A 19,330-nucleotide genomic window follows, 5' to 3' on the forward strand; every position below is an offset into this window, starting at 1 on the left:
CAAGGCCCATGTTTTGCCTTTATTGTCCTCAAAACCAGTCACTATTTATGACACTTATCTGGAGATAGTGCTAGGCAAGGTAATACATTTAACTCCACAAGTTAAGGGCAACTGCATAACTCAGACAAATAGTGCAGACAAGCTAACCCTAATAAATATTTATATACTACCAGAGGAGGTATCTGAATACCCAGTAAAGGTACAGTATAATTTTTTATACATAGTGTACTTATAAGTTGGTCATGCTATTAGCATTCAGCACCAAAAAAATTGTGATTTACTGAGGATTTTTGCTTCCTACTGTTACTGAATGTGCATGCCTTCCCAAAAATGTATCCCTTTCCTGAGGTAACATATCATGCAATTATAAACCTTAAAGATTTATCTTTGACCAAGTCTGCAGCCAACAATTCCAAGAGTCTATGTTTCTAATATATGTGTAGCAAATGAGAAGCTTTTAATTCTAAACAATCAGATAAGGGGAATCAGATTCTGAAATGGCATACAATTTGTGCATAACTGGAGTCGCTTGCTGCTTTTTTACCTCCACAATCCCATCTTTTATTCATCTTCACATTTAAAATTGCATGGGGATAGTTTCTACTTTAAAGAGGTATTTATGAGAATGGAGGAAAGAGTGGTTTCTCAGATTATTTTTACCTGAGCTCTGAGTGCAGCATCCTTCTTAATCCATTTTATCACTGTTTCGTACACCAGCTCTTCTGCTTTGGTGTTCAGGCTGTCATTGGACATGTAGGAAATGAAGTCGTCTTTTGAGATATTAAGGATCTCCTCTTGATTGGCCACTTCTGGGAAAATTTGTAGGGCATATGCTTTCGCCATGTTGTATAGTTCACTGCACTGCATAGCTTCAGCCATGGCTAATATTCCTAAGCAGTTGCTGGCAGTCAATTGTTTTTCTAAAAAGAGCAAATAAAATATAAATGAATGAATAAAAATGGCATTATTTCACTGATAAATAGATGCTATGAACATAAATAACTCTGGTTCACTTTGAATAGCATCCAGGTTATTCCAATGAGTCACCATTAAAAGAAAAAAGTCTACCAAATGCAGTTTCTTTAGATCTGCATTTTTAAATCTTTAACTGGGTGGAGGGTATTTTCTGGGCTTGTTTTTTGGTGTGTACTCTAGTGGTGTGGTTGGGAGAAACTGTTGACATAACCTTATTACCAAGGACCTCCTCTCTAGTAGGACTCAAGTAGTGAGACCACTGCTAATTCTAATGCTTACCATGTTCCTTTAAGAAACAGCAAAGAAGTAAACCCTAGTGCAGGTGCTTTAAAAATAAACTCAGACGGCTCTGAGGACATTTTTGAGGATGCTACAGTTGCTTCATGATAATGTATGTCCTGCTTAGCTACTAAGCCACTTCAAGTAGTAATAAAAAAATTTCCCCACAGGAACTTTGTTACGGTAGAATGTGATGACATTCCTTATGCAAAACACAGATTATACTAATGGTTTCTGTTAAATGTTGTGTAGTGGTGTTTCAAAGCAAATCATGCACAAAGGAGACAGCATTATCTGCTTCCTGGCAAACAAGGAACTGCATAGTGTGTAGTAACATGTTAAGGATGAGCTATGCTCTACCCTTTGCTGTTCTTTTTGCTTTTCAGATACTCTGGAAAAAAAACAAACCCCACCTATAGGGTGCAAGACGGTCTCTAGCCAAGGCATTAGCAGAATACATTTTATTAAGATTCAAGGCAGAAAGCCTCAAAAAGTATGTTTACACTGCAAAGAAAAACCCATGGCACCAAGGTCATGGCTTGCAGGGCTCAGGCTGTGGGACTAAAAATAGCACTGTAGATGTTCCTGTTTAGGCTGGATCCTGGGCTCCAAGACTGCAACCTTGCTGAGTTTCAGAAAATATTAAAAATATTCCAAAAATGCAGCACTTTTGTTCTGGAAAAGAGTGTGCATACATGGAGTTAATCAGCAATAGCTTCTCAGCATTAAACTCATACACTGCTTTACTTTGGATTAACTTTAATGGGTAGGCAAGCCCACATACACATACAAACCTGTTTAAAACTAGGTGGATAAAGTAAGCAGGTGATAGAAATCTAAATTCTTATCACCACCAGTACTTGGAAAACTAAAGCCAAAAAGCAAATCTGACACTGGAATCACATCAGTCTTGTAATTTTTAAAAGAAATGCCCCAGCCAGACCACCAGGGCATAGCCCTACACACATCTTTTATTCTGCATAATGGAAAACATCTGGTGGAATAAGCCTTTACTCATATGAGAGCAGATATCTTACTTCAACACCTTTGCCAGTGGGGTTTTTGAGTTCTCAGATTTCTGTTTATCAGGTAACAGGCTTGGATATGGGACAACTGCACTGGTTGCAGCTGATCTTCTCTGAATGGGAGATGATGATCAAATACCTGTGCTGACTTTTCTAGATCTGAACCTGGTATTTTACTTATCTTTAAGCCCTTGTAGATGTAGACAGATGTTTCTGAGTGGCCCAGTCTTTCCTTTTTTAGAAGGACCAAAGGGTAGTGTTGGACAATTGCTGTTCTTCCCCGAGAAACCTTTTTGTGGCATGCCACTGGCTCTATTTCATTATCCTTTTCCACGTGTACGTAAGGCCATCAAGAAAGTTTGTGAAGAAATGTGGGCTGCGATATATTCAACAGGTTGATAACACTTCATAAATTCTAACATGGCTGGTACAGTGGAACAAATGAGTCGGTGCCTTTCTGAGATAAGAGCTCGGATGTCAGCTAGTCGGATGCAATTCAGCTGGGGTAAGACTGAAATAATGTTAGTGGGGGAAGCAGTTGGGGGATAAATCATGTTGTGGGAAGCAGTTGGCAAAAATTATCTCAGCATCTTTAATTGAAAGGGTTCACCAACTACTTGCATCTGTAGTTCATCATATAGGTGTCTGATTAGATCTTGAAATACTTCTGGATGCCTAGGCAACAAAGAAAGGCTGGAGAACACTTTGCTCCATCTATGATTGAATGAGAGAGTGCTCCATTTTCCCTCTGATGCAGACCTTGCTACAATTATCTATGCCTTTGTCACCTCAAGACTAGACTTGAATTGCACTCCACATGGGGCTCTACCCCTAGATTATTCAACTGTTACACCAGTGCTCCAGGATAGCTGCCAACAGATTTCTGGGTGTAATTTAATAATGTCAGTTTTAACCTGCAAATTCCTAAATGGTCTGAGATCTGGTTATATACAAGATCACCTCTCTAACCCTTACCAGACTGTTGCAACTGTGATCAACGGAGGCACTTGAGCTGGCAGGGCATTCTCTACTTATGCTTTGACTTTGGAATTCGTTCCCTATGTTGATCTGCCAGAGTCTGTATTTGTTAACCTTCCAGGCATGCTGCAAAGCCCATCTTTTATCCCAAGTATCTGGGGATGGAGTGAATGCCTGAGCAGGGATATAGGCAGAGATTGGTAGTATGCATGAAAGATTACTTGGCAGAAATGTGGTACCAATGTAACAGGAGTTCAATAATTAGTGCAAGATCCCATCTGTTTGTGTTGAATATTGTCTTTTTAATTTAGGGAGGATGGAGCATATGAGTTAGGCATTACTAAAATCAGAACAAACACACCTCTCTGTTACAGGCTGTGATCCATTTAGTTAATGGGAGTCCATCCTTGTTTGTTCACACAAGCCTCTAGTGGCTTACTGTCTGGTCATATCTATAAGCTTCTGGATGTAATGATTCTCCAAACGATGACAAGGCCCTTGTGAGGGTCTCACTTTCCCATCTTCAAACTGTCTGATGCCTCAGTTTCCTCATTGGCTGGGTGGTCTGGTTCTCCAGCTGACCCAAAAATTCCCCATCTGGAGTAGATGAAGACAATCAGAACACCTTCTTGCGCAGGGTCTGGTTGGACCTCTCTTCATATAGGGCTCCCAAATGCGCCTCTCACTGCTTCCTCCCAGGCTTCTTTTGGAAACTTGCTCTTCTCTCAGAAAAAAAAAAATCAGAGATTCTGCTCTTCCCTAGTTGCCTCCTTGACAGACAGACCTCCTGCCCAGCAGATCCACATCTCTCTCAGACTGAGGAAAGGAGGCCCTTATATACTCAACATGCTTTGTGATCAGCCTACGGTTCCAGACTGTACTGTAAGTCCCAGAATCAGGGCTGGCTCCAGCTTTTTTGCCACCCCAAGCAGCGGAGCAAAAAAAAATAAAAATAAAGCTGACTGGCGGCACTTCGGCGGCAGCTCAATCGAGCCGCTTCATTCTTCTGCGGCAATTCGGCGGCAGATCCTTCACTCCCTCTCCTCCTCTTCAGCGGCACTTTGGTGGCAGCTCAAAGAGGAAGAGAGGGGCTGAGGGACCCACCACCGAATTGCCGCTGAAGACCCAGACGTGCCACCCCTTTCCATTGGCCGCCCCAAGCACCTGCTTCCTTCGCTGATGCCTGGAGCTGGCCCTGCCCAGAATCCCTCTGTTTAATTCACTGCTGTGACAGAAGCCCCCTCCTCACGCACCCCAATTGAGATACTGATATATCTCCTGAATTCTGGGTTGGTTCACATGCCCCAGACCTTTTTCTTCCCTGGGTGCACAGACTAACCAAACCAGGGTGGCTTTTAGGAATTGTTTTTAATCCAGTTTCCTCTGTAACACTGAAACAGAACAAGAAACCCATCCTTTCTCTTTGTCCATGCACCAGAATGCTTGTTCATGCACCAGGCACTGTAAGAAAAATCTTCAATCCTTGTTATCATCAATCACTAGCAAACACAGCACAGGAAATATACTCTGTGCTTGAAGCCATTATGTCCAAAAAGGAGGGTAATTTTCCAGTTCTGCAGGTTTAGTTGGCTTCTACTGGGGGATAATTACAAATCCCAGGTCTTTGAGACAACTGGGAGTTGCTAACTGGTGGTATCCAACTTCAGCAAGGATGCCTATTAGCTAGCTCCACATATGCAATGATATACACGTCCTTAGGCTCTGGGGCGCTCCTATAACTAATACCTGAATTTTTTATTGTAAATCTAGGATCACAAATAAGGCTGAAGGGAAAGTGACCCATGCTAGACTTTGACTGGGAATGCCAAAGGATCAGTTCAACAGTGCATCAAAGTAAAACACTGAAGAGTTGCAAGAAAAGAGCCCAATAGATCAGTTGATTTGCTTGTTGCACTTGCCTTGGCAACACATGGTATGGATTAAGTTAAAATCTATTACTGTACTACTGGTGCCTGTTTCTGTACCAAGGAAGAGCTTATGTGCTATAATACGGTACTTTTGATGCTAGATTCTTTAGAGAAAAAGGATGCACTGGAAAAAAGCAACCCTGAAGCCATAAGACGGGAGGAAGAGGAGGAAATGTCTTGGATATTCCATACCATTTCTGATCAGTTTACTAGCATTTAGCCAGCCATCATCTGGAACCTACTATCACTTGTAGGCTTTGTTGGATTAGTTAGAACATAACTGGAAACGGTTGGCATTGTGCATGTTGTTGACAAAAACCGAACACTAAGTATAGAGCAGAAAGCGAGAAAAAAGCTGGAGATAGCCCTGGCAGTGAACAGTTAAGAAATGAAACTGTTGAGTGGGGTCCATTTCCCTGTCTGACAAATTCAGAGGGAGGTAACTAGTATCTAGATCAGTGAATCCTACGGGACATTTGAAAAGCTATTTTTGTGCTATGATATACTTGGTTCATGCATTGCCCAAAACAAAATAATGTTCTTAAACATTTATATGGCAAAGACTCCGCTATATCTGAAGCTCAATTCAGTCAAAGCTATAAATTCGTTCTCCAAATGAACTGTATGAATTCTCCAAATGAAAGTCTAAAACTCTGGTGACTCCCCATATATCACTAAATTTATAACCAACTCTCCTAGTTCATACTATAACATGGTTCACTGAATTCAAATATTAAATATTGGAAAAGGGAAATCTCACACTGATTTAGTGAAATAAATGTATTTTGGTTTGCTGGCTGAATCTTTCTTTAGTGATAATGTACTTAAATACATCTAGTGATCATTGAAAGCTGTAAGATATATTCATTTAAAAAGGAACTGGAGGGAAGCTACAGAAAAGCAATGTCAGTAAAAGAACCTATACTCAAGGTTCACAACCAACAAACTGAGCCTGAGAGAGACAGTTTTCAATCTACCATAGCACACTCATTTTAAACAAGAATTTTACATTTTTAAACAAGTGACAACAACATTTATTGAAAGAGGGAGCTTGAAATAATGGCCTGATTCATTATTGCATTGCTCCAGTTTTACACTTGTGTAGCCCCACTGCAGTCAGTTAGGTCAGCGTAGCACTGGGAAGTAACACAGTGATGAACCAAACCCAAGGCTGGATTTTGATTTTTGAACATGTATAACATTTTCCAAATGCTCATCTTCAAGACTCTGTATTTCTGATGTCAATTTACAATGACAAACTCTTGAGATAACTCCACGTGGGACAGAGGTAAATTTTGGTTCCAAAGGGAATGACATATCTTGCAATGAGGAAGAGTTAAGAGATATGTTTTAGGGAGGGGGAGAACAAGAGCGTGAACAAAAGTCTTGATATGGTGTGTATTGAAAGCAACACAACGTCTGGGTAAAACTTTATATTAATAAGATTCCATTTATAAATGGTTTATACAGGGTTAATAAAACATTAATAGATCTTATAGGCATGTCACAGAAATGAGTACCATGTGTTATAGGTAGTTATGGGCACACCAGTACAAGGTGTTATAGATGGTTATAAGGCATGGTTATAGTTAACCTATCTTCCTGTTGAGACTCTATATCAACATATAACCATTGATTATAATATCTATTAATCATTTATTAATGGAACCATAATATAGAAGTGTGACCATTCTACCTGTTGTGGTTAAGATGGATCTCATGTACAAGACTTTCGAGAGTGCCAGGACTATTACTTCAGTGGCCACAAGGATCTTTCACTTGACCCTTAGAATCTGTTTTTCAGGGTGCAGGAAAATGGCAGATTCTGACCCTTAATGGGGAGTTCATATTCATCTACTATTATAACAAACCTAGTCTGGGATAGCTTCTATAATCTACTGTAATGACCATATGAATGGGACATGCATTTGCATTTTAGAACTCAGTGTCTACACAAAGTGCAACCTTTGTCAAATTAAATGGGATGCTGATACCAAGAACAAAAAACCTATCCAAGATGTGAATGCAGTTGGATTTTATTTTTCAACTGCACAAACAACTTTACTGACTGTAAATCAGTTTAGTGCTGCAGCAATGGGAACATTTTACATTCAGATCTCAGTTCAAACAAATGACGTTCTATTGTGTTTCAAATAACATTTAATCTTGAATTTCCTAGGAGAACTACGAAATTAAAAAAAAATATGTCCTAAGGCCTATAAACTCACAAGATGGAATGGGAATGACACTTACCTAGAAATGACACACAGACTTTACAGAAAGTATGAAACTGGAACTTGCTGGCAGCCTCCAGAAGAGTTTTTGCGTTGGCAGAATCTATGATCAAAGAACCTGTATAAACAAACTCCAGTAGTAATTCCAGAACTTCTGCAGTGAGGTTTGACATGGCCAATTCCAGCTTCTCCCCGCCTCTGCTATTGTCTCGTGGTGACCTGGTAACAGCAGACAAGGACATTCTTACAGGACATTATGCCATCCCCCTTTTGTTGTTGTTTACCAGTTAGCGAGGGCTAGAAAATTGATTCATTAACTTTCTCCATATTTTTAAGGAATTGAAGAGTATTGTACTTTAAAATAACTGAACTTAAAGACTTTAACTGGATCTGAAAGAGAAGAGTCTAAAAGCGAGTTTTACAAAAAAAAAATCAGTTTATTGCTACTCTGCATTTTCATGCAAAAGAAGGTTGCAAAAAAAAAAAAAAGAAAGAAAGAAAGAAAGAAAAAGAAAAGAATGAGCCAACATTAATGAGAATGAGGACCCGGATTAGCTTTCAAAGGGAAACAATACATTTTAACATTCAGAGTTAACATCTCATCTTTTGTGGATAATATGACATAGTAAGGCAAAAACACTCCTAAATTTCAAGAGAAAAGGTCACCTAGTTTTTCAAGAGCATATCCCCATCCAGTACATGAAATAATATTTTAAATGTCATGCGCATTTTGAGATCTATTTAAGGACCTTTTCTATCAGCCATAATAGTAGTAAGTTTTTAAAAACTGTTGGGGTTTGGTTTTTTTTTTGCTTGATTCCTCAATGAATGTTAATGTAACAATATATATGTTTTTGTTCTAAAAATATATTGTTCCCTTGTAGGCACTAAAAAAGGAAGCCCCTCATGGCATTGCTTTGAAAACTGAATACAAGACAAGATAGACAGACAAAATGGTTAGAGCAAAGAAGGAAGGGGAGTGGGAAAACAATAACCAGCTCTGCCACAGGAAGCCAGCAGCCATCCTCTAGGAAGTTTCATGACTGTGGCCTACGATTTTTCCTGCATAAAGTGCTAAACAATTTGGGGATCAAAATATCTCCTGCATTTGAAGTGTGCGTTAGTGCTTGTGAAACTATGGGACAAAAAATAATAGTAATGTATTAAAATAAGGGCCCAGTTCCTAATGCATGGTTGGCTGGTGTAGCTGCAACACTAAGGACAGGTAACACCTGAAAGACAAAAATGATAATAAATTTGGTAACGTCAAGAATGGGGGGAAAATCTGTTAAAAGTAAGAAAATAAATTCCTTTAGTGGTTAGTGCCATTCAGCATCTTCTTACAGAGACATTAATTTCTCCTAATGACCAGACAATCAAAGTCCGCTCACTCCATCACTGCTACAGTTCTCGTGAAAACCACCGCACGACCAGCACCAAGGTGCATCATAGAGACCACCAACCTCTTCATAATAAACGGTCACATTACTATCCACTGGCCAGGGCCGGCTTTAAATACAAGCAGGGATTACTTCTAGCAACTGCTTGGGAACCTACATGTTCAAGGTTCACGATGCTGTGAAGAAGCTTATGGTCAGATATCCCCTTCTAGCCCTGGAACCAGAGGACACGAGGCCAGATTTTCTTTCCCTTCAGAAATTCGTAGTCTGATTCTGCCCCTCTCCCCACAAACGCACATACAAAAATCCACAAAGCAACTTGACGGTCCTGTAAATTTGAGGCACGCCCTGTCACTTTTTTTAATACCTCTGAGTTAAACAATGGTTTCAGGTAGTAGAACAAGCCACATTTAGGCCCTGACTCTACAAAAGCTAATGTATGTGAATAGTCCTATTTAATACAATGGTACTGAAAGTGAGTAAAATTAAGTGTATGCATAAGTCTTCGCAGGACTGGAGTCTTAAATTTGCTTCATATTTCTATTTAAGGTACTTATATGGCCTCAATTACCACAAATATTCACCACCTCACAATCTTTATATCCTCACAGCACCCTGGCCAGGGAGCGAAGTACTGTTATTCTCATTTTACAGATGGGGAACTGAACTACAGAGGGTATGTCTACACAGCATTTTGGATCACGCCTCCCAGATCAGGTCAACAGACTTGGGCTAACAGGGCTTGTGCTAACCCTTTAAAAATAGTGGTAGAGACAGCACTTTGAAGATGCAGCTCAGGCTGGAGCTCAGGCTCTGAACCCCACCCCTCTCCCTAGCCTGAGCTCCAGCCTGAACTGCAATTTGGAAAGCACTGTGTACACAACTATTTTTAGAGCACTAGTGCAAGCTCTTCTAGCCTGTCTGTGAGGCTCACTCCAAAATACTGTGTAGATATAGGGTGACCAGACAGCAAGTATGAAAAATCGGGATGGGGGTGGGGGGTAATAGGAGCCTGTATAAGAAAAAGACCCAATAATCGGGACTGTCCCTCTAATCGGACATCTGGTCACCCTATGTACATATGCCCAGAGAAACTAAATGATTTGCCCAAGGTCATGCAGGAAATCTATGTAAGAGTAGGAAATTAAATCCGCATCTCCCAAGTCCGCAGCTAGTGCCCTAAACACTGGGTCATCCCATTGTGTAGACATAGCCTGTGGGAGATGCCATATTCCAAAAGCAGATGCATCAGCATGTACGTTAAACAGGTTGCTTATTCTGCCCAACATGCACCCTTTGTACTAAATTCTGACTTTTTAACAGGCGTTCTGTATGCTCTCAGAACTGTCATGCATGTAAGCAGTATTTTGCTCAGGCTACAATTCCTCTTGGGACAAGACAGAGAAGCAAAGATTGGTTGGGCTCTGAGAGGAAGCCCATAATCCAATCTCTCTCTCACAATCCCCTGTACCTAATCTCTAGGTCTGTATAGATAGGGAACCTATCTAATGATAGAGTAAGAGAACCTTTGACCACAAGGTATGTCGGATGCCATACATCAAAGTGATCCTATGGTGTGGGAAGTACCTTGAGGTAAAAAGTTCTCTTGCTCTACCATTAATTGACTCAAGTAACAGTTTGACATGAGTTCATCAGGCCAGTTTCGTTAATGTTATTCAATGTTTGGGCATAGATGCTCACATTTCTATAGGTATTCTGGTACTGGTGTGCTGAGCAGCGCAACACCTAACTGATTTAGGAGCCTACATTTCATTTTCAAAAAGGGATTTCGGCATTCTGATGGAATTCAGACTCCTAAGTGCCTACATCCCTTTTGGAAAATGAGATTTAGGACCCTAAATTAGTTAGGCATTACTTCATCTAAATACCTTTAACAATATGGGCCAGAGAGCTCACTAATTTAAATGGGATTGTATGGCATTCGGCAATGGCAGGATTGAGTCCTCGCACGATAGGCAGGCCTGCTGCAAGCAAATATTTGTCTATGGTATTAATTCCATTTGTGCTGGCAAATGTTCTAGGGGTGAGTGCGTGCACTGACATGGTAACAAGGCTCTTTGGGTGACTAATCGTGTGCAGTTTCTGACTGTGAATGCAGCAGTGAACAGGCCAGACAGTGCAAAACCAGTAGCCTGCCACTGACATTAGAATAAAGAAAATACCAATTTAAGCAACGACTCCAACCTGTCATTCTTTATAATAATTAAGTTATAATCTCTTTTCCTTTGTAATACACCAAGCAATAAATGGCTGCTGGAATTGATTAAATACAAAAACAAGGCTAAGGTGTTCCGTCACAAAAGCCACTTATGGCAAGTATAATACAAAGCAATAGAGATTATTCATATTACTAAACCAGCCAGAAATGGAAACTGAGTTGTGTCAGTTTCTGCCTCTGATGCTTTAAAAGTAGCATGCTGTGGTGCTTGGGCAACAGGGGCACAGCTTAGGGCAGCGGTGGGCAACCTGTGGCCCGCACACAGCCTGTCAAGGTAATCCTCTGGTGGGCTGTGAGACAGTTTGTTTACACTGATCACCTGCAGCTCTAAGTGGCCATGGTTCGCTGTTCCCACAGCTCCCACTGGCTGGGAATGGCAAACAGCTGTCACTGGGAGCTGCAGGAGGCCGCAGGTTGCTCACCACTGGTTTAGAGGCATCACTTACTTGGGATGTATACTGAAAACAGGCCGGGTTCAGCCAACAAAATCAAATAAGAAGCCTGCATGGCTTCCATGCTGATGACCTGGGCTCTGTAGATTTACTCGGCCTGGAAAGCAGATAGATTATTGTCTAAAGCAGGTCCTAAGGGATCAACAGAGAGTTTTTAAGGAAACAGAGAAAGAGAAATGTGCGGAGACAGACTTATGACTGGAGACATCACAGAGTATTAGTGTGGTTTGAAATGGGATTCTGGGGTCCAATTTAGTGAAATGGTTTTATAATAGAATTTTTTCTTAGGTATTTCCTTTCTAACTCTGATGTATTGTATAATGATATTCTTAAAGTGGTTCCCGTGTTTCTTATTTTATATGCAGCAGGATATAAAGATCCTCTATGCACCTAGAAGACTTCGTAAATGTACAAAAGTGGTCTATATTCTCCTCTCAGTTATATTGGTGCAAACCCAGTGAAGTCAGGAAGTTGCACAAGTATAACCAAGAGGAGAATTTAGCCCTGCTGTAAGTGCTTACATAGTTGACCAAGTGAAAAAACGTATGTGCATATATATACACTTGTGCACAAGGGGTCTGATCCTGCACGATTATAGTCAATGGGAGTTTTGTCACTCACTTCAGTAGGTGCAAGATGAAACCTAATGGTCTAACATTGTTCTTAGAGAGGTCAACAGCAAAACTTCTACTGGGGAAAATTTGTCTGTAACTGAAAAAAGTGCACGCAAATCAACACATGCACATGCAGTGCATGTTAATGGAAGCTCATTATAGATATAAATAAGAACATGCACATACACAATGCATCTTGGACATCTGAGAGACTGTCTCCTTAGCATTTTACTCTAGGCTGAAGCTGGGTAATATATGTTTTAGGTCCATGGACATAGTTAAACAAAGCACATTTTGCTATTTGCTCTGTGAACTCTAAAGTTTAACAATGTCATTTTATGGGCTTTCTAATCATTGCTCATATTATAAAGGTCAAACATTTCACATTGTGACAGAAAATCAATAATTCTCCCAACAGCCACTGGGGGGCAAAAAGTTTTGCTTCTAAAGAATAATGTGTAATAAACAATTTTAGACTTTACTTTTTCATTGCTGCAATCTCTGAGAACAGCTAGAGTAAAAAGATGGTAATTCCTGATATATAAACTCATTAAAATTAGGAAGTGATTTAGAATAGAACTTTAAAAAGATGGATCTTGGGCTAAGCAGCAAAAAGGTTAGATTAGACTATGACCACGTCTAGACTACGCGCCGGATCGGCGCGTTAAAATCGATTGCTCGGGGATCAAAATATCGTGTCTGGTCTGGACGCGATATCTCGATCCCAGAGCGTGCTTAGATCGATTCCGGAACTCCAGCTAGACGACCGGACTTCCGAATTCGACACAGCGAGCCGCGCGGATCGATCCCGCGCGGTGAAGACGGGTGAGTAAATCGATTCAGATATTCGATTTCAGCTACGCTATTCTCGTAGCTGAAATTGCATATCTAAAATCGATTTAATCTCGTAGTGTAGACCTGGCCTATATTTAAACAAGCTAAGAGAGTTCTTTTACAGCTTAACTATACTGTAGTTGTCAGGGAATTTTTTCAGATTAACAAATCATATAGCCTCCCATGGGATGATTGTAGACCTAAAAAATGTGAAAACAAAATGTAATGAAGAGATAAGCAACCCACATATTAGTTCTGCACTGATAATGCAGAGTTACTAAATAAACAAAACAACTTCTTACTGTTTGGGATCATTAGATCTACCTAAATAAACCAGGGTCCTTGGGCATGCTCTATCCACTGAGCTCAGCTACAACTTTCAATGTAATAACTTAAACTGGAGAGGTCATAGGCACAGGGAGACTTTTAAAGCAAAGGCCATCTCAGTTATAAACTGGAACCCAAAGAACAAAGTTATTGGCCCTTTCATTGAGTTAATCTATATAGGGAAGCTAATAGAAATGCACACCAGTAAAACAGGATTAATATTAGAAGCGGGGGAAAAAATCCTTGCTTGCAATGTTCAAGATTGTGCTCTGGAAAATTTTTACTCACACCCCCCCCACCACCCTCTGAATTCTTTGTATTAACGGTAATTTTGTCCTTGAAATGCATTTCCTGAGATTCAGCACACATAGGTAAACATCAGCACTAGCGTTTCATGGTTAGCACAGACATAACTAAGTTTTCTTCATCATCTCCTGAATAAAGTTTAATATATATATGCATATATATACACACACACACACACATATATATAAATTCTATTTATGAGATAATGCACTTGGTGTATTATATAAAATAACTTCACTGCATCATTTTTACCAAGAGGTTCTTTTTAACATAACCTTTCTGTGATGCAGTACAAAAATTTTTATAACGAGATGCTTTGAGTGTCAAAGCAGCATTTAGACTCCAGCTGAAGTACCCTTATATACAGAGTTCTCCTAGTATTTCACTTCATCAATTTACAGACAATGATACTGTTGCCTCTAACTGGTTTGCAACACTGTTTTGATTGACTAATGGTCTGATTGTCTCTTAGAGTTGGCTACAGTCTTATTCAGTTTCCCTTCAAATGTGAAAAGCTACCTGTGAGCAGTGGAGAAACCAGTTTTCTCACTGTTTACAAGCTACAGTCACAATAAAAATCAAAGCAAATTCAGAGGCAAGGTGGGTGAGGTAACATCTTTTACTGGACTAACCTCACCCATCTTGTCTCTAATATTCTAGGACCAACATGGCTACAACACTGCATAAAACAAATTCAAAATATTCAAAATGGAGCCGCCTGCAAGGAATGCACATGAATAATGCAAAACACTTTATGTAAATGTACATTTCTGACTAGGAACAGTTGGTTCAACTTTATCCCACACTGCCTCATCATGCTGTATGTGAACAGGGAGACTAATAGACCTTTCAGTGACATCTCTTCATGTCTGAAGCAGTATGACTACATGGGGTGCAACCTCAAAGGCATGTCATACATCACAGCTTCGCCCTACGAAAATGGGCACCGAATAAAAGATTAACCTAAAAATAAAAACATTTTTGGTATTGTACCCCACCAGAATGCAGTGGTTAGAATCTGCCTCTTTCTCTGTTTCTATCCGGGGCCCATCACAATTCAACAAACAAAATTAAGCAAACCAGAAAATTAAATTGATTTCTATCAGATAGATTCAGCTATTGGGGGCATCTTTGACTTCCCTATTGATCATTATCCTGCACATCTTGGCCACTTGGAATTTAATGGCAATAGAACTCAGATACCCCTGTACTTGAAAAGCACATGCCTCTATGGTTTGTGCTAAAGGAGATTTTTGTTAACATAATAGGGCTTGGGGTCCAAACAAATGAGCAGTTTTGATTCTATCCAGAGGATGGTGGAACATGCATTCTGTTCTTTACAACATATGTTGACACCTGCATCCAAGAGCCTTGATATTGCCCCCTTGATGCCACTGGTGTGGCTGGAAGTTGCACACACAGACCGTAGTATATGGCCCTAGGATTGCTGTCTTGTCTATCCAACTACCTAATGAACTTCCAGCTTCTGCTCCACCTCCTAAATGTACTGTGACATGCTGTTCTTATTGGTTTTGGTTTCATAGTGAGGGACATAATTAATATAAGAGCAAATATTTGTGTTCTCATTTCACTAGAGCAAAACATTTGCTACCCATGCCAATGGGATAAAAAAAATCAGAAATTAAATTGCTTCATTCCCTGGACAGTTTGTTTGGGTCTAAAGGAAACAGGAAATCCAAGATTAGAATATGAGATGAAGCACTTAAACCAAGAACAGCTACTTCTTTTTATCTCTGTCAAATTGTTTTGATTACCAAATAGAGAACCCTAGACTGGGATTGGCAGCTTCTCATGAGACTGAAGAGTCTGTTAGTTATGTGCTCATTAAAAACTTTTGTTCAAGTCTACACAATTTAGGCAGAATATCTTGTTTACTGTGGAACATAATCCTAGAAGTACGTGAAACTCCAGGCAAATAAGAACAAAGTGCAGCATTGCTGCACCCTAACTGTCCACTCTTTGACTTTTCATCATCAAAATTTTTAAATGGTTTAAAGTCACATGTCTGTTTATCTTGGGATAAATAAAAAAGAAGTTTAATGACATCTATAGCTTACCTCTAGCTAAGTAGAGAACAGATATTGTACTCTCATGGAAAGCAATGTTTAATGCCTAAGAGCTTGATTTACGATTCTGTATAACTATAGGTTCATCATGAGATATAAATGTACAGCTACACAAACACAACAACATGGATTTACACAACATAAACCCCAAGATGCATGTACACACTGTGGTCACATGTTGTTTACTGAGTTACTAGAGTTTATACAGCTGCAAGATAATCAGTCAGGTAAATGATGACAACAAGGGACATTTATAGAGCAACATCATTGCAATACATGTGCCATAAGGCAGTGGATGATCTATTAAACAGGATTTTTTAAAAATAAATTATACCCTAGCATGGCTTCTCTTTTGGAATTATTTTATCGATATCAAAATGTACCAACTTGCAAATCTCTGCTTTCTTTACGCTATCTCAGAGATAAATATTATCTAGAGCCTCAGCTACTATCCATCTTTCTCATGAGACAAGAAAAATACATACTGTAATGATGCTATACTGTGATTAGGGTAAAGAACTAGCAAAATCATGAGATTAAATAAATTAGTGTTTAAACACAGCCTTGCAAATTCATCATGAAAATTTACCTGACCAGGCACAAAATCTACTTGTCCACCCTTTACCATGACATTGATGCAGATAATGTTATTACTTGCCCCAGGCAAAAAGAATTTGGCAAGGCTGATTTAGCATACTAGGGGCCAAACACTCTCATTTGCAGCTGTTCAATCCCCAGTAAAGTCAGTGGAGTTCCATGGGTGTAAACCTGTTTGCGTATTGCGCATTTTCTCCTAATGCACCATCCACAAATCAGACAAATCATCATTTTAGACCAAGACAAACTATAGGATTAACAACAAATGCTTTTGTTAACAACAGAGGTGGCCAGAACCAAACAAAAAACGAACAAAAGAGGCAAGTCTCAAATATGGTTTTAAGGCTATTCAAAGACAGAACACAATCTAATTGCTCTATGCAGGCTGCTTCAAAAAAGCAAGGCCAGGCTCAGTTGAAGGGTGTAATGCTATAGTAGCTGAGGTCACAGACTGAAATACAGATCTGCCTCCCTGCTGAAACTTCAGAAAGAAACAGACAAGCTTCAAGAGGTCAGCTTAAACAAGTGGCAAGAGAATGGGCCATTGGTTCTTGGAAGAGCAACATTTGCTGTCTCTGGATTCTTTTGATAGGGTCGGGGGACAAAGTGAGTTCCTCTAAGGACCTGCTTGTAGAGTAATGAAAAACTGGGCCACAGTATTAAGAGTGTGGGCACCAACATACTTGCAAAAGCCTCATTTAAACAGAAAACAGCAAAATGTATTGAGGAACAAAAATTTTGCTTTGGGGATTTTAGACGTAGGAAGAAGAATTAAAAATAAATGTCATGACTGACAACAGTTAATTCTTGAAAAACTAAAGGTTCCCCTCATCCCACTCAGATCTGATCTCTTCTGATCATATTTATTGCCCAATAATAAAACCGCTTACTACACAGTTGGCACTATACAAATAACAACAAATCTATATAACTGGATGTGGTGAAATTTACACAAGTGTTTATGTAGGCCAGGCTACATCTAGGTATATCCCCCTTCTTTCAATGCTGGGGGGGGGTAATTAAATATTTATTTATTAATTATTATGATTATGTATTTCTATTAAGGTAGTAGCCCTAAGGTCCTAATTGGCATTTCAAGAATTAGAATGAATTTTGCAAGGTGTTAGCTCTTTGATATAGGGTCTTACAGTTACATTTTTGTAATACAGTTAAGCCTTGTCTACATGGGGACATTCAGGAAAGTTAATCTGTGTTAAGTAAATGTGTGAATTTAAAGTGAATTAATTAAACTGCATTAGATCCTTGTGTGGGCAATCTAATTCAAAATCAAAGTGGCCTTAATTCGGTTTAGCTCAATTCACTTTTCTGAGTGTCCCTGCAAAGGCAAACCCTTAGACGAGGCATGTACCACTTCAAAAAATATGTAAGTAAAAGGTGTTTTTTCACATATCTCCTTTTATTGGTACTGTGGATTTGTTACCTATAGCAAACCTTCAAGAACTGCTCTGCACATTTTGCCCATCAGTGTTTAGTGCAACAGGAACAAAGGATTTGGCAAAAGCCGATCATATCATTAACATAAATTCAGTATCCTAATCCAGCAGTGGCCAATACTGGATGTTAAAGAAAGGCAAAAATAAATAAATAAGTCCCACCTCAAAATGCACTTGTGCAGTGTTGTAAACACAGCTGGGATGGGCAGGGTCAGACTCATCCTTGACCCCCCCAGCTACCTTCTAGCACCCTGAACCATCATATTTGATTATTTTCATTTTAGGGCAAGATAAGCTTTTGGAGGGTGGCCAAAAACCACAGAGTTGAAAAGCCTAGTTCCAGACCCTGGACTGTGCAGTTTTTGCCCATCTGTCTTTGATCCATTTAGCTTTAACTGGCTCTTGTAACATAACTCTTCCCCTTTGCCCGTAAACTGCAAGTCCACAACACAGCCAAGCTCAGACTGGGCCCTGAGATGTAAGTAAATATAGCTAGGTCACACGAATTAGCGTCTTCCGAGCGGCTGCATGACAGCAATGTGGCTCACAGATAAGTCTAGCCAGAGCGAGGGCAAGGGAGTGATTAGTCTGTCACTTCTTGGATAAGATTTGTAGGATTTGTAGTTCTGTCTAGAAATTGCCTGAGTGAGAAGCCCCTGCCTACCAAAGAGAGAGAGGAGGCTGAGGTTAAGTGATTCTGCATGGTACCTCTGCAAGCTGGAACCGTCCTGAGGCAGATGCTTCATTTCCGCACCATAGCCCGAGCTTCAAGATGGATCTGCCCTGCCTCACTTGCCAGGTTTTGTCTTTCAAAACAGAATGAATTTATCTGCCTGCCAATGCACAGCAAGCATCCAGAGCAAGCCTGTCACCTACCAATCCACGACTGCATTTGCTTGGCTGAATAAAGTCACACTGAAACGTCTACTCTGGACTCTGTGTCAGTTCCTTGGCCCTTTGGTTCAAAAGCACAGTTAAGTATTTGTAACCTGCAGATCGTTTATAGAGAAGCATGTGAATTTCTGCTCAGTGAAAACATGTTTTTCAGAGCCTGGCAGCTGCGTAGTATCAAACCCTAGCGGCCAGCTGTGACATTAGGGTGTGAGTGTTGCTGCTGCTTAACAAAATACAAACGGAAGAACAGCAATGGCAAAAATGGCTGCCACTTGTAGGAGCATAAATCTACTTCCCATGGCAGTATTTCAAGTCCAACATACTGTAGTTATGAGTTACTTGTTTAAGAGGAAAGGCATTTATAGCATTACTTGCACCTTCACAGCAAAAGAACAGTACACTTTGTACTCTCCATTAAACTTCCCTTTTTCATAGGCCCCATAAATAGTTTAACAGAAACAACTGATGATATCCCTCTATGTACAGTAAATCTCTGATTGCACCTGAAAAACGTATCTGATTTTCAAGACCTTCTCCTCCTCTTTCAAAATAAAATAAAATAAAATAAAATAAAATAAAATAAAGCAAGGATTTACTTTCACAAATGTTTTATCTTTACAGGGAAGCTGAAAGAGGCAGATGCAGATATGCTCCCGACTTCTCAACTGGGGTTAAAAGCAAAAGTTCTTGATAAGAAGCAAAACAGG

At 39.8% G+C, this 19,330-nt stretch overlaps 1 protein-coding gene across 2 annotated transcripts in view; it reads right to left on the bottom strand.

Annotated features, from left to right (window-relative positions):
• The window catches only part of KLHL29 (kelch like family member 29), a 515,481-nt gene that overhangs the window by 67,538 nt on the left and 428,613 nt on the right, over positions 1–19,330 (bottom strand). For both annotated transcript variants that reach the window (XM_032784865.2, XM_032784864.2), the window contains exons 6-7: positions 7,439–7,638; positions 661–920 (exon numbers count right to left, since the gene is read on the bottom strand). In XM_032784865.2, the coding sequence (XP_032640756.1) occupies positions 661–920; positions 7,439–7,638 (460 nt within the window). The remainder of the gene's footprint in view (positions 1–660; positions 921–7,438; positions 7,639–19,330) is intronic.

This window comes from Chelonoidis abingdonii, chromosome 3, assembly GCF_003597395.2.
Source record: "Chelonoidis abingdonii isolate Lonesome George chromosome 3, CheloAbing_2.0, whole genome shotgun sequence".
In the NCBI taxonomy this organism is placed as follows: Eukaryota; Metazoa; Chordata; order Testudines; family Testudinidae; genus Chelonoidis; species Chelonoidis abingdonii.